Genomic DNA, 17,613 nt, shown 5'->3' with positions numbered 1-17,613 from the left:
CTTGCTGTATTTATCATCACACTTGAACTTAGAAGCTTTTGTGTGATCTGTTTGCTGGTCATTTGCTCCACATCGTCCAAACTTTTAAAAAATGTTATCTTCTCTATATTGCAGTAGTTGCAAAATTAAATTTCAGCTTTACATCATCTCACTATGATACATTGCAGTAATTATGAAGTCAGTCACTTGAAGTAGTTTGTGTAGTTAACTGAAATTGATTTGTTTCACCATTTGTCACAGTAAAGACACTCTATTTTTGAAAGAAAAAGAAACAAAGTGCAAATCATCTGAGCAAGAGAAGATTGACGATGAGCGTAAAAAAGATGAATCCAGCAGCTCCAGTTCTGAGGAGGAGGATGATGCCTCTGATTCTGAATCGGACATAGATGCAGGTAAGCTGAAGACAGATCAAATCATTGGAAGCACTTTATAAATGTACAGAGAATATGGAATTAACATTTTATCTTTAATTTTTTGCTTTCTTTGTTCTCATTTCACACGATGTGGAGATGCCGGCGTTGGACTGGGGTAAACAGAGTAAGAAGTCTGACAACACCAGGTTTAAGTCCAACCGATTTATTTGATAATAAACTCGCAAGCTTTCGGGGTTTGCCCCTTTGTCAGGTGAATGGAGAGCTCTGGCCTCAGACAGAGCATATAACAGCACAGACAGTTTACAGATTACTGATTAGAATGCGAGTCTTTACAACTAACCTGCTATTCAAGTCTTAAAGTGGCCAACAATGTGAGTGGAAGGAGCATTAAGCCCAGGTTAAAGAGATATGTATTGCCTCCAGACAGTACGGTAAGTGAGGTTTAGCAAACCCAGGCAAGTCATGGGGGTTACAGATGGGGGTAATACATCTCTTTAACCTGGGCTTAATACTCCTTCCACTCACATTATTGGCTTCTTTAAGACTTGAATAGCAGGTTAGTTGTAAAGACTCGCATTCTAATCGGTAACCTGTAAACTGTCTGTGCTGTTATATGCTCTGTCCGAGGCCAGAACTCTCCATTCACCTGACAAAGGGGCAAACCCCGAAAGCTTGCGAGTTTACTATCAAATAAATCAGTTGGACTTAAACCTGGTGTTGTCAGACTTCTTACTCGTTTCACACCCCAGTTAAACATTGCTAATTTATCCTCTCATCCCTGCATCTGTACACTGTTTTGATTTGTTTGCCTCTCCCCTCTTTATAATAGTATTTCCCCAACACCTTAATTTTTGTGTGATCCAATTTTCTCGTCATTACCCCACAGCAAACTCACAATAGGGTGAACCCGAAGGGTTCGACGCTCAATGCCGGAGGAGGGTTGCAATGTCAACATGATGAGCTGGGAAGAGAATTCCTCATGGTCTCCACCAGCAGGGATCAGGCACCATGGCCAGATCAGAGGCCGTTGGGGGTTGGGGCATTGTTGGGCAATGCCCATCAAGCACTCTGGCAGTGCTCGCTGGGCCCATAACTGTGCTGGGGTGTGCTGTGGGGATGGGGCCTGAGTGGGAATGGGGCCGTGATGGAGGGGATTATGCAAGGGGATATTGGTTCGTATCTGAATCTAATGTAACCATCAAGTGTGTTGATGAGTCATGCATCCAGCTATCTAATAGATATCTTGTGCCAATGCTGTTTGGGGGCAAAAATCTTGATACAGCGCTGATTCAACAATAGCTGTCATTGGCAATTTCACTAAATACTTTGATCTTTGTTCATTATGTTGTCATCTGCCAAATACTACTATCGTTTTTCAACAATCCAATATTGAAACTTTGAAAATAGGACTTGGAACCCTGAATTAGCAGCAGGTTTCAAAATCCTAGTTTCAAGTAACTGACTTTATGTTTGGATCATGTATCAATGTGATGCACTGCTGTTGTCAAATCTTTGTTCCTTAACTATGGGCAGAACATGTCTGTTTCCTTGAGACAACTTTTTCCAGAGGCCCATCTTACGAACCTGTTCAAATTGATGACCCCCAAAAGCCTGCTTGAGATAGTTTAAGGAGGAGGTGCTGTGGAAGACTCTTTTCTCAACTTCTTTCCTGTTCAGTCATCTGTAAAACCGTGCTTTATCAAAATCTTATGCCTTTCATTACAGTTAAGTCTTGCTATAACTTGGAAAGTTAGCTGTCAGTTGTTAGCCTTTATATTTGTAATTGATTGACCGTTCTAGGTGGCTAGTAAGTCCAGTTCTTGTATAGAACTTCTTGTGGTTGCTTCAGCACTATTGAATTAATCTCTAGTCAAAGACGATTTTTCAGTATCGATTTTCTTGACGCCTCATCTTTTTTTGGACCCCTTTCTGGTTGCTCTAACTATTTTACAATTATCATGGAAGTACTTGAAACATTTATCACGTTTCTTGATGGGTCAACAGTGTTTGAATTTGTGAGAGGGACCACCTCTTAGAGTTCTGATTGTTGACTCTTTATTTTTCATGTATACCTGTTCAAAATAAAACTTCAAAATTTTTGATTTATTTTTCTCCTACAGAAAAATCAAAACCATCCATCAAAAATAATATTAACAGCAGACTGAATAGCAGAAGCTTGCCACTGGCTCCAACTGCAGGGCAGTCTGCTCGATACACAGCCATCACTGCAGCAAGAAAGGTGAAATTCAATTCTGCTATTTTATTCTCTGTTTTGTATATCATCTGACAGTGATAGATAAGCATCGGATATCTTTTTGCAGGTAACTGCTAGGGGCATTGATACAAATTCATTTATGCGCTTAATTTTTTTTATTTCCATATTTCTATCTGTGAGCAATGCCATTGGAGATTTAATAATGGGATTGCAATATTATTTAATAATGCCGATTTAATAATGGGATTTCAGATTGCTTTACAAACAAAAACAAAAGACATTTTGAGGCATTGCAGAACTACCAACTAATGTCAAGAATGACAACATGAGTGAAATCTAGTGTCACGAAGGATGCAGATTTTAAACTAGCAGTTATTCTAACTTGAAACACTGGCTCAGGGAGATGTATGGTTTTGTTTTTGGAATGTGTGACGTGAAGCTATAATGAGAAGAACCGGTCCAGTCATCATCTAACAGTTATTAAAGACTATTCAATTAAAAAAATACAAATACACAGACAGGACTACAATGCTCTAAGACAATGAAATTTAGTCATTACTAAACATGGTTAGGAACCAGATCAGAAATTCCCAAGGCAGTTATACTACAGCCCACCTATTTTTTTCTTTGATTTTGGCATTAGTGTGAAGATTAGGTGTTTCATTCCAGGTGTGATTCTACTGACGTACTAGGAAGCTTCTATCAAAATCAATTTTATTTAACAGTATCTTTCAACTATAATGAATGAATTAGCTTAACTTCTACAAATTTAAATACTTAAACATGACAAGATACGATTGTTATCTGTTAACCTATCTTTATTATTTCCAATTTAAACAATATTCCTCATAGGATGGCACAGTGGTTAATGCTGCTGTATCACAGCGTCAGAGACTGGCATTCAATTCCGGCCTCAGGTCATTGTCTTCCAACCATGGGTTTCCTCTCTCAGTCCAAAGATGTGTGGGTTAGGTTGATTGGCCATGCTAAATTGACCCTAGTATCGGGGTATTAGCAGAGTAAATATTATGGGGTTGCAGCAATGGGGCTTAAGTTGGATTGTCATCGATGCAGATTTGATGGGCTGAATGGCCATCTTCTGCACAGTAGAGATTCTATAGACTTAGACTCCTCTTCAAAATCAGTTGGCAAACAACACATCTAATGTGATGGTGCATGTTTACAGGCCTAGAGCATATGGATACCTCGAGATTACTACCCTCCGATATGCAAATAGCAGCATCAAGAGAGAGAAAAACACTTGCTTTGCTCAGACTTGAGCAGAAACTGTCTGCTTTTCTCTATAAGCTCAGCTCCTTCCCTTCACATGATTTTGCCTCTGTCAATCAATCTACAAAGAACAAAGAAAATTACAACACAGGGACAGACCCTTCAGCCCTCCAAGCCTACACCAACCATGCTGCCTGACTTAACTAAAACCCCCTACCCTTCCAGGGACCATATCCCTCTATTCCCGTCCTATTCATGTACTTGTCAAAACACACCTTAAAAATTATTACCATACCCGCTCCCGCTACCTGCCCGGCCAACGAGTTCCAGGTACCCACTACTCTTTGTGTAAAAAAAAAAATCTGCCTCGTACATCTCCTTTAAACCTTGCCCCTCGCACGTTAAACTTATGCCTCCTAGTAATTGACTCTTCCACCCTGGGAAAAAGCTTCTGACTATACACTCTGTCTATGCCTTTCATAATCTTGTAGACTTCTATCAGGTCTCCCCTCAATCTCCATCCCTCCAGTGAGAACAAACCAAGTTTCTCCTCACAGCTAATGCCCTCCATAGCAGGCAACATCTTAGTAAATCTTTTTCATACCCTCTCCAAAACCTCCACATTCTTCTGGTAGTATGGTGACTAGAATTGAACACTATATTCCAAGTGCGGCCTAACCAATGTTCTATAAAGCTGCAACATGATTTGCCAATTTTTAAACTCAATATTCCGGCTGGTGAAGGCAAGCATGCCATATGCCTTCTTGACTACCTTCTCCACCTGCATTGCCACTTTCAGTGATCTAAGTACCTGTACACCCAGATCCCTTTGCCTAGCAATACTCTTAAGGGTTCTGCCATTTACTGTGTATTTTCTATCTGTATTAGACCTTCCAAAATACATTATCTCACATTTGTCTGGATTAATCTACATCTGCCATTTCTCCGCCCAAGTCTCCAACCGATCTATAGCCTGCTGTATCCTCTGATGGTCCTTATCGCTATCTGCAAATCTACCAACCTAATTAAACTCTACTCTGAAACCCTAGGGGAAAACAATCACAAAAATTAATGCATCAGCTCAGATTAAAACAAATGCCCCATTATCTCAAAACAATCATTCTCCTGCGTTCTCAGCATACGTGCTGCATAATTGGCACAATATACATAGAGCTAACTTCTAAATGAACGTAACATGATATTAGAGTCATAGAGGTTTACAGCATGGAAACAGGCCCTTGTCCGTGCCGCCCTTTTTTTTTAAACCCCGAAGCTAATTCCAATTGTTCGCATTTGGCCCATATCCCTCTATATCTATCTTACTCATGTAACTATCTAAATGCTTTTTAAAGGACAAAATTGTACTTGCCTCTACTACTATCTCTGGCAACTTGTTCCAGACACTCACCACCCTCTGTGTGAAAAAAATTACCCCATGGATACTTCTGTATCTCTTCCTTCCCACCTTAAATCTATGCTCTCTTGTTTTAGACTCCCCTACCTTTGGGAAAAGATATTGACTGTCTACCTTGTTTATGTCCCTCATTATTTTGTAGACTTCTGTAAAATCACCCCTCAGCCTTTTACGCTCCAGAGAAAAATGTCCTAGACTATCCAGCCTCTCCTTATCACTGAAACCATCAAATCCTGGCAGCCTCCTAGTAAATTTTTTCTGCACTCTTTCTAGTTTAATAATATCCTTTCTATAATAGGGTGACCAGAATTGCACACAGTATTCTGAGCGTGGCCTTACCATTGTCTTGTCATTGTCCCAAATCCTGTATTCAATGTTCTGACTAATGAAACCAAGCATGCTGAATGCCGCCTTCACCACACTGTCTACCTGTGTCTCCACTTTCAAGGAACTATGAGCATGTACCCATAGATCTCTTTTTTCTATAACTCTCCCCAACGCCCTACCATTAACTAAGTAAGTCCTGTCCTGCCCTGGTTCAGTCTACCAAAATGCATCACCTCGCATTTGTCTAAATTAAACTTCATCTGCCATTCGTCAGCCCACTGGCGCAATTGATCAAGATCCCATTGCAATCGGAAATAACTTTCTTCACTATCCATTACGCCACTAATCTTGGTATCATCAGCAAACTTACTAACCATGCCTCCTATATTCTCATCCAAATCGTTAATATAAATGACAAATAACAGTGGACCCATCACTGATCCCTGAGGCACACTGCTGGTCCCAGGCCTCCAGTTTGAAAAACAACCCTCTACAGACAGAAGCCAATTTTGCATCCATTTAATACATTTTTAAAGGCACTGTATCATCACAACACACAATTTATGTAGAAATTAACATATTAAGACCTTTCCCTTCCCAAAAAAAACAAATAAAATTAACCTGTAAATTAAATCCTGCTTATAGTTACTACACAATACAAGTTGAGGATCAAGACTGGGAAATGTCTTTTCCTGGTCCAGCAAAGGTACTGCCTTTACACAGGTTTCTGCACTGCCCATGGATGCGGGCCAAGCCCCCTGGTTATGAATTGTAGACTGGCATCTCAGACTGTTAGATATAAATTAGCCTACCTGGTATAATTGCCAGCACCCTCAGAAGCAGGCCACACCTTCCTTACCCATGACCACTACCATCTAGAATGACTGAACTACAAATAACTGGGAACACCACTACCTGGAACTTTTCACAGTGGCACAGCACCAGGGACCCAGGTTCAGTTCCTGGGTTGGATCACTGCAGAGTCTGCACGTTCTCCCTATGTCCGCATGTGTTTCTGCTGTGTGCTCCTGTTTCCTCCCACAGTCTGAAAGATGTGCTGGTTAGGAGCATTGGCCATGCTAAGTTCTTTACCCGAACAGGCGCTGGAGTATGGTGACTCGGGGATTTTCAGAGTAACTTCATTTGCAGTGTTTGCGGGCCTACTTGTGACAATAATAAATAAACTTAAACATTAAAAATCTCACCATTCAGACTTGGGAATATATCATTGTTCCTTCGCTTTGCTCAGTCAAAATCCTGAAACTCCCTCCGTAACAGCACTGTGGTGCACCTACACCTCAGGGACTGTAGCAGTTCAACACTGTAGCTCACCGCCACCTTATCAAGGCCAACCAGGGGTGGGAAATAAATGCTGGTCTAACCTGCGATGCCCACATCTTGTAAAAGAATTTTAAAAATATATAGCGTAGGCAATGGTCAATACCAAGTGTAAATTATGGGCTAATAACAACTAATATCTTGACTAATGCAGTGCTTCTAATACTTACGCAATAGTTAAGATTGTTTCTTAGAAGCAAACTGAGAATAAATATCCTCCTCATCCAAGTCAGAAACAAGAGCAATTTCAAAAAAAAGAATTGGGATTATTTTTGTCATATTCCAATACTTGCCTTACCAGACAGAACAACTCCTACTAAGCTCATTTATTAGTCACAGGTAGATTTACATTAAGATTGCAGTAAAGTTACTGCGAAAATCTCCTCGTCACCACACACTGGTGCCTGTTCGGATACACTGAGGGAGAATTTTAGCATGGCCAATGCATCTAACCTGTATGTCTTTTGGACAGTGGAAGGAAACTGGAGCCCCTGGAAGAAACCCACACAGGCACAACCCAAGCTGGGAATCAAACCCAGGTTCCTGGCACTGACAGGCAGCAGTGCTAATCACTGTGCCATCATGCTGCTCCATGGTTACTTTTGTTTTATGGTCACTTTTATTTGCCGACTGACCTTTGTAATTAGATATTTCTAAGAATTTAACAAAAAAGTACAGCACACAGTTGTTAAAACTGTAAACATCTTGTGGACCAAGTCAAGAACAAAATAAGGACTCGGTGCTTAAATCCTGAGGGAAATGTGAGGAATAAGCTTTAAATGGAAGATGGTCAAATCACAAGTTTAAAAAAATTGTCATTTGACCTTTAAATACTCCAGGGTAAAAAGACATTATGCTAACTTATTTAATGTCGATATGTTTGCTTACAGAATCCAACCACTAACTCAAACTGCATTGATGCATAATATAATTTGGTAGCTGGAATAAATAACTGAAGTTGACAGCATATAAAAACCATTAACATATACCTTTTGTTTAGTGATAGTAAGTGATAATTCACCCCCTCAATACTAGGCACAATCATACCTTTTAAGTCTTTCAGACGTCCGATCTACCTTCTAAATATTTGCAAACAAAAAAAATTGAAAATAGCTGAAGGCAATGGGAAATAAGTCTCAGAAAAATCAGACCAAACAAGTCTGTTCACTGACGTGGCATCAACTGACTCTCCTGTCCTTCACGAAGACTTTCTTTCAACTTCAATGACACTGCACTTTCACTTCTGCCTCAGCTCATATGCTACTCAAATGCACATCCATGCATTTGTCACTTCAAATTCTGGGCTATTTCTAATTATCTCCTAGCTAGACTCTCATCCTCCATCAACTTCGGGTCATTTAAAACCCATACCCTAACCCTGTCCTAGTGTCATGGAACTTCCCAGTAACAGCACTAACAAGAATTTAACAAGGCATGATAGGATATAATTTGCCTAGCAACAGGTAGAAATCTGTGTGGCAACAACAGTAGCCAACATTCAAAAGATGTGATTTTCCCAATAACAAGTAGATTGCCTTATTAGTAGCAAATAGCTTACCTAGACAACTGAGAGATCAGTGGAGTTATATACTTACTATTTTCTAGGGTCCAGGAATTTGAGAGATGCAGTCAGCCAAATATACAGAATGAAGAATCTAGAATTTGAGCACTGCAAATGTGAGCTAACTGCAGAAAAAAACTGGATGAGTTAAGCCCTAGTCTGATCATTTAGTCTCTGATCTAAATTAGTGCTCAAGCTTGGTAGAAAATATCTGACATAATTGTGTAAGTTTTCCTCCGTACCTGATTTAACATGGGCTCTGCCTATTGGAAGAATGTGATAGTCTTGATGTATTTACTTTGGTTAATTTGGAGTTGTGTTTTTGTTGTCTTTACTTTTGTGAGATCTTCTGCATAAATTGGCTTTCACATTTCACTTACAATAATGATGATGATATATTAAAAAAATTGTGAAGAGCTATAAGGAGCCCAGAAGATTTGATAAGACACTGTGCATATAAATTAATTTTGAATTTATTTCAGTAACTTTCCTGATATGACTGCTCATGACAATTTTTTTTCATTGTTTGTGTTATTCTAAAATATTCTGAATGTTGTGGTAGAATTAAAAAATAACTAATTCATCAAAATTAACCATGAACCGAAACTGTTAGCAAGGTTTGTGAAACAGAAAATTTATAGAAATTGTGCAATCAATATTTTTATCTTGTTACAGATTATCAGCCCTTTTATTAAATTTACTGCCAAAGATGAAGAAGGAAAAGATGAATCTCCAGCTTCCTGGAGACTGGGGTTGAGGAAAACTGGAAGCCATGATGCACTGAGTGAAATCAGTAGTTCCCAAGCACTGAAAGAGAAAGACTCATTTGGGATTATTCGGTCTGCTTCAAGTCCTCGTCTTTCAGCAATATTTGATAACCGGGAAAAGGTTCTTTTTTTATATGTAACTTATTCTAATTCTGTGCAGAATATTTAATTAATTGCTTTCATTGGTTGAATTTGCAATAGAATACTGTATCTGAATGATACCATTGGTTACTTCTTCAGGTGGATGTTATTTATAACATATGTTGCAGTATAATATTTAGTTCAGAAAACTGATTCTGGTCTCAGTAGGTGGACATGTTGTTAGTTGAGGATTCAAGAATAACCCTGATCACTGATTCCATGAATAATTTTGAATGGGTGTTTTGCAGCTGTTAGATAACTGATAACTGAGTTTGTTATTGGGCTAAGACATAGGAGGTGCATTGTTACACAAGTTTTGAATTGCTTTTGTGTTTTGCCTTCTGAAAAGAATAAATTTGAAAGATCATAGGAAAACTTATTAGTTTTCCAATCCCAGAAGATTCTGGGGCTGATTTTGCAACATCACTGTGCTGTCAGGAAGGTGTTACGTGCTGCATAAATGTTGATTTATGACCAGTTGCACTTCCAGTGGTTTAGAATATATCTTTGTCATAGGCCTACCCCAGGTACGGTTAAAGGTCGAAACGTAGCCATTGCTATGTGAGAGATCTGCAGGGAAGGGTGCAGATATCAGGATTTTTAGCCAACAGGAAAATTGCTGGAAAATCTCAGCAGATCTAGCAGCATCTGTGAGGAGAGAAAAGAGCTGACATTTCGAGTCCAGATGATCTTTTGTCAAAACTTTGACAAAGGGTCATCTGGACTCAAAATGTCAGCTCTTTTCTGTCCTCACAGATGCTGCCAGACCTGCTGAGATTTTCCAGCATTTCTCTTTTGATTTCAGATTCCAGCATCCGCAGTAATTTGCTTTTATTCAGGATCTTTAGATTTGTGATAATGCTGTAGCTTTTAGAAATGTATTTTAATTATAGTTCTCTGCAGAATGTTTCTGGCAGTCCCAGGCAATTTTTCTGGAGCCATTTTGTCTGCAACCAGTAACCTCTATAGGCAGTATAATTGACACCATGTTTGTTTTCATCTGAACTAATGTAGTGTTCTGTTGTTTTAGTGTTCCCTTGGAATTGCAGGGAAAAGCTTGATTGAGGTAATTGACAAGTCAGGTCATGTAATGGGGCGTCTATGCTTTCACAGAGAATTCCAGCTTAGTTGCTTTTTTTCAGATGCTGTTAGAATTGAGAGCGGGAGCAGTGTCTCTTATTCTCCTCTCTGGAATTAGATTTTCTGCTGTCTGAGTATTGCTGTTAGAAGCTGCAGAGAGAAAGCGGTACTATTTTCTGTGTCTGAAGTCTGGAAGCTGCGAGAGATTAGGTTTACTTCTCTGATTTGTTGTCATGAGAAAATGTCCTTCTCTGAAAAGAACTGGTTGAATTTCTGTCTGTAAGTTGTTAAAAGATGGAAATCTAGTGTCACATGAGCATATTTGTTTTAGTGCGAATTAATTCTGAAGAAGGGTGTATTGCTTTTAAATTGAAACTTTAGAGATAGCTGTAATGAATTATACTGTCATGTTTTGTGATTAATAGAAGTTATACTAATTCTTTTTATTATATTCTAACTGTGTTCTAAAATAAACTTTGTATGATAAAAGCTTCCTTGTGGATCACTTGAATCATACCTGGAGTGAAATACCTTATGCTCACCCATGCCAAAATCAAACGTAAGGCTAACTTTACAAATCATCTTCGAGTTTCTGGCCTGAGTCTTAACAGACTGCAGTGTTAAACCTGAACACCAGTACTAAACCTAATACCTGATGAGAAGGAGTCTTGTGTGGGGTACTCTCGTGTTTGTCTACCCTCTCTCTGGAATTCTTTTTGGATAGAGACTTTGATCAAAATGAGTGCCGCTCTGACAGGGCCTTGATGAAACTGGTGTGGACACACTAGGGTGGCTGCTCTTCGCCTGTATCTGTTGGAAGTGTGGGCATTCCAACCCTACCCACGAAGCCTTAAAGTCCAAAGACATTTAAAGAATACAAAGAGCTGTCAGCTTAAGCCTTCGCCTGTTTCTGCCCTAATTTGTGAGTGGAAATTGAGTCTTCATCCAGGTTTTTTAGTTTTTTACACACCCACTAAAGCCCAGTGTGACATTCATGAAATAATAATTGAACACGGATGTTTTTGTTTTTGTCATGCAGGATAAAGATAATAAAACTAGGCTTGTGTATGTTGCACCAACAATCCCGAACAGAAGATTGCACAGCACATCTGACATTGAAGAAAAAGAAAATAGGTCAGTTCTGTTTCAATTAAATTCCCTTGACATTTCACATCTGTTCTTCCTTTTTAGCAGGCAAAGAATGCTAACAAAATAGAGAAGACCCTTAGTGGGTGAATGTGCAATGTTTCCATTTTTTCTGTGGTATCTCACTTTGCATATAATCTAGGTAAAGGTAATTAGCTGAGATCCTCAAAGGACCATTGGCATCACTGTCTGTTAGAGAGAGCAACAGAGAGATATGTGGTTATATAACTTGAGGGGCAACATGACATCAAATGTGGAGCAAGGACTTGAGCCACAGAGAACTACTGCAGCCAGTGCAGGAACTGAATCCATACAGTTAGAACATAGAACATTACAGCGCAGAACAGGCCCTTCGGCCCACGATGTTGCGCCGACCAGTTAAAAAACAATGACCCTCTAACCTAAACCAAACCCTTTCCATCCATAAACCTATCCACGGATCTCTTAAATGCCCCCAAACTAGGCGCATTTACAACTGCAGCAGGCAGGGCATTCCAATCCCTCACCACCCTCTGGGTAAAGAACCTACCCCTGACATCCGTCCTATAACTACCACCCCTTAATTTGAAGCTATGCCCCCTCGTGCTAGCTTTCTCCATCCGAGGAAAAAGGCTATCACTGTCCACCCTATCTAAACCTCTAATCATCTTATATGTTTCAATAAGGTCCCCTCGTAGCCGCCTTCTTTCTAACGAAAACAACCTCAAATCCCTCAGTCTCTCCTCATAGGACCTCCCCTCCATACCAGGCAACATCCTGGTGAACCTCCTCTGCACCCTCTCCAAAGCCTCCACATCCTTCCTATAATGTGGGGACCAGAACTGCACACAATACTCCAAGTGCGGCCGCACCAGAGTTGTGTACAGTTGCAACACGACGCTGCGGCTCCTAAATTCAATCCCCCTACCAATAAATCCAAGACACCGTATGCCTTCCTAACAACCCTATCTACTTGATTCCCAACTTTCAGGGATCTATGTACACATACACCTCTGTTCATCCACACTATTCAGAGTCCTACCGTTAGCCCTATACTCTACACATCCGTTATTCCTGCCAAAATGAATTACCTCACACTTTTCTGCATTAAACTTCATCCTCCACCTCTCGGCCCAGCTCTGCAACTTGTCCAAGTCTCCCTGTAGACTAAGACACCCTTCCTCACTATCTACCACACCTCCGACTTTGGTGTCATCAGCAAATTTACTAATCCACCCAACTATGCCCTCATCCAGATCATTTATAAAAATTACAAACAGCAGTGGCCCCAAAACAGATCCCTGAGGCACACCACTCGTAACTGAACTCCATGTCGAATACTTACCATCAACCACCACCCTCTGTCTCCTATCTGCCAGCCAATTCCTAATCCAATTTTCTAGATCACCCTCAATCCCATACATCTGCAATTTCTGCAGAAGCCTTCCATGGTGAACCTTATCAAACGCCTTACTAAAGTCCATATATACCACGTCAACTGCCTTACCCCCATCCACCTCTTTGGTCACTTTCTCAAAAAACTCAATAAGGTTAGTAAGGCACAACCTACCGTACCTACAGTTGGGGTCATTCTGTCCCACACTCCAACCATCTGGTCAACTAGGATGTCAAAAGTATAATTAAAACTTTTTGTAACTTGTGGTGATAATTGGCAATGGACTATATTGTTTGAAACTCTTAGTAATCACCTGTGTCAAGAAAACTAAATGTATACACCTTCGGTAGTAAAAGAATATTACTAGATAAAAAGTGTTGAAGCTTTTTGTGTTGCATTCATTGGGACAGGTGCAAGACTACCAAACATAAAAGGAACAATTAATAGTTCATGATGTGAAGATGGTGTTTCACGGGCATGGAAAATACACTATCAATTGATGATTGACAGTTAACTGCCAAACTTTGATTAAATTCAAAACAGGCTGGTTGACTGGTCAACGTATTGCCTGAATCCACTTTCAGGGTAATCAAAAAGGTAAAGTATTTCAAAAATTTGAGCAACAGGTGAAGCAAGCTGTTTCATGCTGTCACTATGCAGTAGCAGCACAAATGGCGTTCACCATTAACCATCAATCCAAAAAATGTTCTGCCTATCACATGTACACTTTTACACTTAGTACTCTTGTGAACGTCTTGCTCAAGTGCAAGGCAAAAACTTCATATAATTTAACAGATTGGCACCGAGAGGGAGGACGAGTTAGTGGCTTAGGTGGACTTAGTGGACCAATCACCAGGTGCAGATAAAATGTATTATAAGACGCTTTGGGAGGCAGGAGGAAATTGCAGGGGCTGTTATGCCATTTTGCAAATTCTCTCTGGCTACAGGAGAGATGCCAGAGTACTGGAGGAGAGCTAAATTGATGCCATTGTTCAAGAAGGGAAGTTGGGGGAAAAACAGTTTATTACAGGCCAGTGAGTATAACATAGTGGAATAAATTATTGGAAAATTCAGAATTAATCTCCATTTGGAGAGGCAATTATTAGTAAGGATGGTCAACATGGCTTTGTCAAGGGGAGATCATGTATAACAAATTTGATTGAATTTTTAAAGGAGATGACTATGCATGTAGTTGAGGGCAGTGCACCTGATGTCATCTACATGGACTTCAGTAAGGCATTTGACAAGATGCCACATGGCAGAATGATCAAGTAGATAAGAGCCCATGGGATCCAGGGCAATTTGGCAAATTGGATCCAAAATTTGCTTAGTGGCAGAAAGCAAAGGGTTGAATGTTGTTTTTGTGACTGGAAGCCTATATCCGTTGGTGTGTCATGATGTGGAGATGCCGGCGTTGGACTGGGGTTCTGGACTGGGAGTGGATTTCTTAATCCATTGGTGTGTACCACAGCGTCTAGTACTGGGTCCCTTACTGTTTGTTGTGTACATTAATGATCTAGATGTAAATGTGGGAGGTAAGATCAGTAAGTTCACAGCTATCATGAAAATTGGTGTGACAAATAGAGAGGAGGAAAGCTTGATTACAGGATGATATAGACTGGTGGGTCAGATGGCCAGAAAGATGGCCAATGGAATTTAGCCCTGAAAAGAGAGGGGTAATGCATTTTGGAAGGAATAACAAAGCAAAGAAATACACAATGAATTTTAGGATAGTAGGTAGTACAGAGGACCAGAGCACCTTGGGGTGCATGGCAGATGAATTGGTTAAGAAAGCCCATGTGATACTTGCCTTTATTAGCTGAGGCATGGAATATAAAAGCAGGGAGGTTATGATGGAGTTGTATAAAACACTCATTACGCCACAACTAGAGTACTATGTGCAGCTCTGGTCATTACACTACAGAAAGGATGTGATTTCAGTAGAAAGGGTTTTGAGGAGATTCACCAGGATGTTGCCTGAGCTGGAATCCATTTTCAGCTATGAAGGGAGGCTAGCTGGACTGGGGTAGTTGTGTTTAGAGCAGAAAAAGCAGAGGGGGAACCTGACTAAGGTATTGAATTGAGACGATTAAACTTGTGTGCTTTTCAAGGGCGAGGGAATGCTAGGCTGGGACATTTTTCCTGGAGCATAGGAAGATAAGGGGTTTATCGAGGTTTATAAAATCATGACGGTCATAGATAAGGTGAATAGCCAAGATCAGTTACAGCATTTAAAATACATTTGGACAGGTACATGGATAGGAAAGGTTTAGGGGGATATGGGCCAAATGCAGGCAGATAGGACTATTTCAGTTTAGGAAACCTGGTAAGCATAGATGACAAGGACCTGTTTTTGTGCTGTGTATCTCTCTCTGACTCTAGTGCACAGAATTATGAAGGACACAGATGGTGTAGATAGGAAGTAACTTTTCCCCTTAGTAGAGGGGCCAATACTGGGGATTGGGGGGTGGGGGCGCGGAGGGGTGGGCATAGATAGAGTCAGAGAGGTTTACAGCATGGAAACAGGCCCTTTGGCTCAACTTGTCCTTGCTGCCCTTATTTTTTTTTTAAAACCCTAAGCTAATCCCAGTTGCCCACGCTTGGCCTATCCCTCTATACCCATCATACCCATGTAACTATCTAAGTGCTTTTTAAAAGATAAAATTGTACCCGCCTCTACTACTACCTCTGGCAAATTGTTCCAGATACCCACCACCCTCTGTGAAAAAATTGTCCCTCTGGACAATTTTGTATCTCTCCCCTCTCACTTTAAACCTATGCCCTCTAGTTTTAGACTCCCCTACCTTTGGGAAAAGATACTGACTAGCTGCCTTTTCTATACCCCTCATTATTTTATAGACCCCTATAAGGTCACCTCTCAGCCTCCTACGCTCCAGAGGAAAAAGATTCCAGTCTATTCAGCATCTCCTCATAAGTCAATCCATCAAGTCCTGGTAGCATCCTAGTAAATCTTTCCTGCACTCTTTCTAGTTTAATAATATCCTTTCTATAATAGGGTGACCAGAATTGCACACAGTATTCCAAGTGTGGCCTTACCAATGTCTTGTACAACTTCAACAAGACATCCCAACTCCTGTATCCAATGTTCTGACTGATGAAACCAAGCATGCTGAATGCCTCCTTCACCACTCTGTCCACCTGTGACTCCACTTTCAAGGAGCTGTGAACATGTACCCTTAGATCTTTGTTGTGTAAATCTCCCCCAACGCCCTACCATTAACTGAATAAGTCCTGCCCTGGTTCAATCTACCAAAATGCATTAGCTTGCATTTGTCTAAATTAAACTCCATCTGCTATTCATCAGCCCACTGGCTCAATTGATCAAGATCCCGCTGCAATTGGAGATAACCTTCCTCACTGTCCACAATGCCACCAATCTTGGTGTCATCTGCAAACTTACAAACCATGCCCCCTATATTCTCATCCAAATCATTAATATAAATGACAGATTTAAGTTAAAGTGCAGGGAATTTGAGGTAAAACCTTCTCATCTAGGGGGTAGTGGGCATCTGGAACTTGCGGCCAGAAAGAGTGATAGACCCTTGACATTTACAAAGCATTTAGATGCGCACTTCAAATTCCATAATGTGCAAGGCTACAGGCCTAGTGCTGGAAAACTGGATTAGAATAGATAGATGTTTGATGGCCAGCACAGACACCAAGGGCAAAGGGTTGCTTTGTGTGCTGTAAAACTCTGACCAACATGTTGTCTTTTTTAGTGAAATACATCTTTGTCAGATTGGAAGGGAAAATCAGTTTTTTTTTTAAAGAAAACTACAGGTCAAGAATCCAAAATCCAACTTTCCAAAAGTGGAAATTTTGCAATTAGTCCATTTGATACTCAATTAAATGAAATTTAGACTTATTTTAAAATACTGAGACAGTTTGGCTAGGTGCTCGTCCTCAGTTACACTCAAACTAGTTACGGCAATTGCCACTTGGTCTAGTTCCCATGCTCCAGTCGACTGGAAGACTCTTGACTTCGCCTCACCTGGCATGGTGGCAGTGTGGTTAGCACTGGTGCCTGAGTGCCTGGGTTCGATTCCAGCCTTGGGTGACTGTGTGGAGTTTCTGTGCTTTCCCTGTGGCTGCATTGGTTTCCTCTGGATGTTCTGGTTTCCTCCCACTGTCCAAAGATGTGCAAGTTAGGTAGATTTGGCCCTACTAAATTGCCCGATAGTGTCCAAAGGTTTGTAGGTTATGGTAAATACGTTGGAGGGGGGGTGATGGGCCTGACTCAGATGCTCTTTCGGAAAGATGCTGCAGACTTGATGGGCTGCACTGTGGATATTCCATGACCTGGCCCAGCCCAAAACGCCTGACTCCTGCCCAGGTACTTTGTGCTGTTATTGTAGTATCCATTTTTATGCATCATACTTTGAAAGCAGATAACAGGATGGATATTTGTTAAGTACAAAAAGACACATTCATCCTTTTACAAATTTCATGTATCTCTCATTAATTGAATTTGACCTAGGATAGGCTACCTGGTTTTATTGTCCAAAATTCAGGTAAATCTGAAATCCAACACAGCCTTGCCTTGGGCTGGTATAGCTCCATTGACATCATTTCTGTTAGGGCTCCTTGATGTCAAGGGCTGTCACTGTCACATACCCTCTTGAGT

General features: G+C 40.5%; 1 protein-coding gene across 6 annotated transcripts in view; it reads left to right on the top strand.

The window, feature by feature from the left end:
* The window catches only part of LOC145357047 (protein phosphatase 1 regulatory subunit 12B-like), a 235,361-nt gene that overhangs the window by 65,145 nt on the left and 152,603 nt on the right, over positions 1 to 17,613 (top strand). For all 6 annotated transcript variants that reach the window (XR_013889240.1, XM_080210108.1, XM_080210109.1 and 3 more), the window contains 4 exons: positions 241 to 392; positions 2,495 to 2,613; positions 9,135 to 9,347; positions 11,487 to 11,581. Coding sequence is in view for 5 of the 6 variants with exons in the window: in XM_080210108.1 (XP_080066234.1) it covers positions 241 to 392; positions 2,495 to 2,613; positions 9,135 to 9,347; positions 11,487 to 11,581 (579 nt within the window). In the remaining variant the exon portion in view is untranslated. The remainder of the gene's footprint in view (positions 1 to 240; positions 393 to 2,494; positions 2,614 to 9,134; positions 9,348 to 11,486; positions 11,582 to 17,613) is intronic.

This window comes from Carcharhinus amblyrhynchos, chromosome 22 (assembly GCF_965287045.1).
Source record: "Carcharhinus amblyrhynchos chromosome 22, sCarAmb.v2.hapA, whole genome shotgun sequence".
NCBI classification, from domain to species: domain Eukaryota; kingdom Metazoa; phylum Chordata; class Chondrichthyes; order Carcharhiniformes; family Carcharhinidae; genus Carcharhinus; species Carcharhinus amblyrhynchos.
Note: the sequence above shows the minus strand (reverse complement) of the source record. Positions and strands in the feature narration are given on the sequence as shown.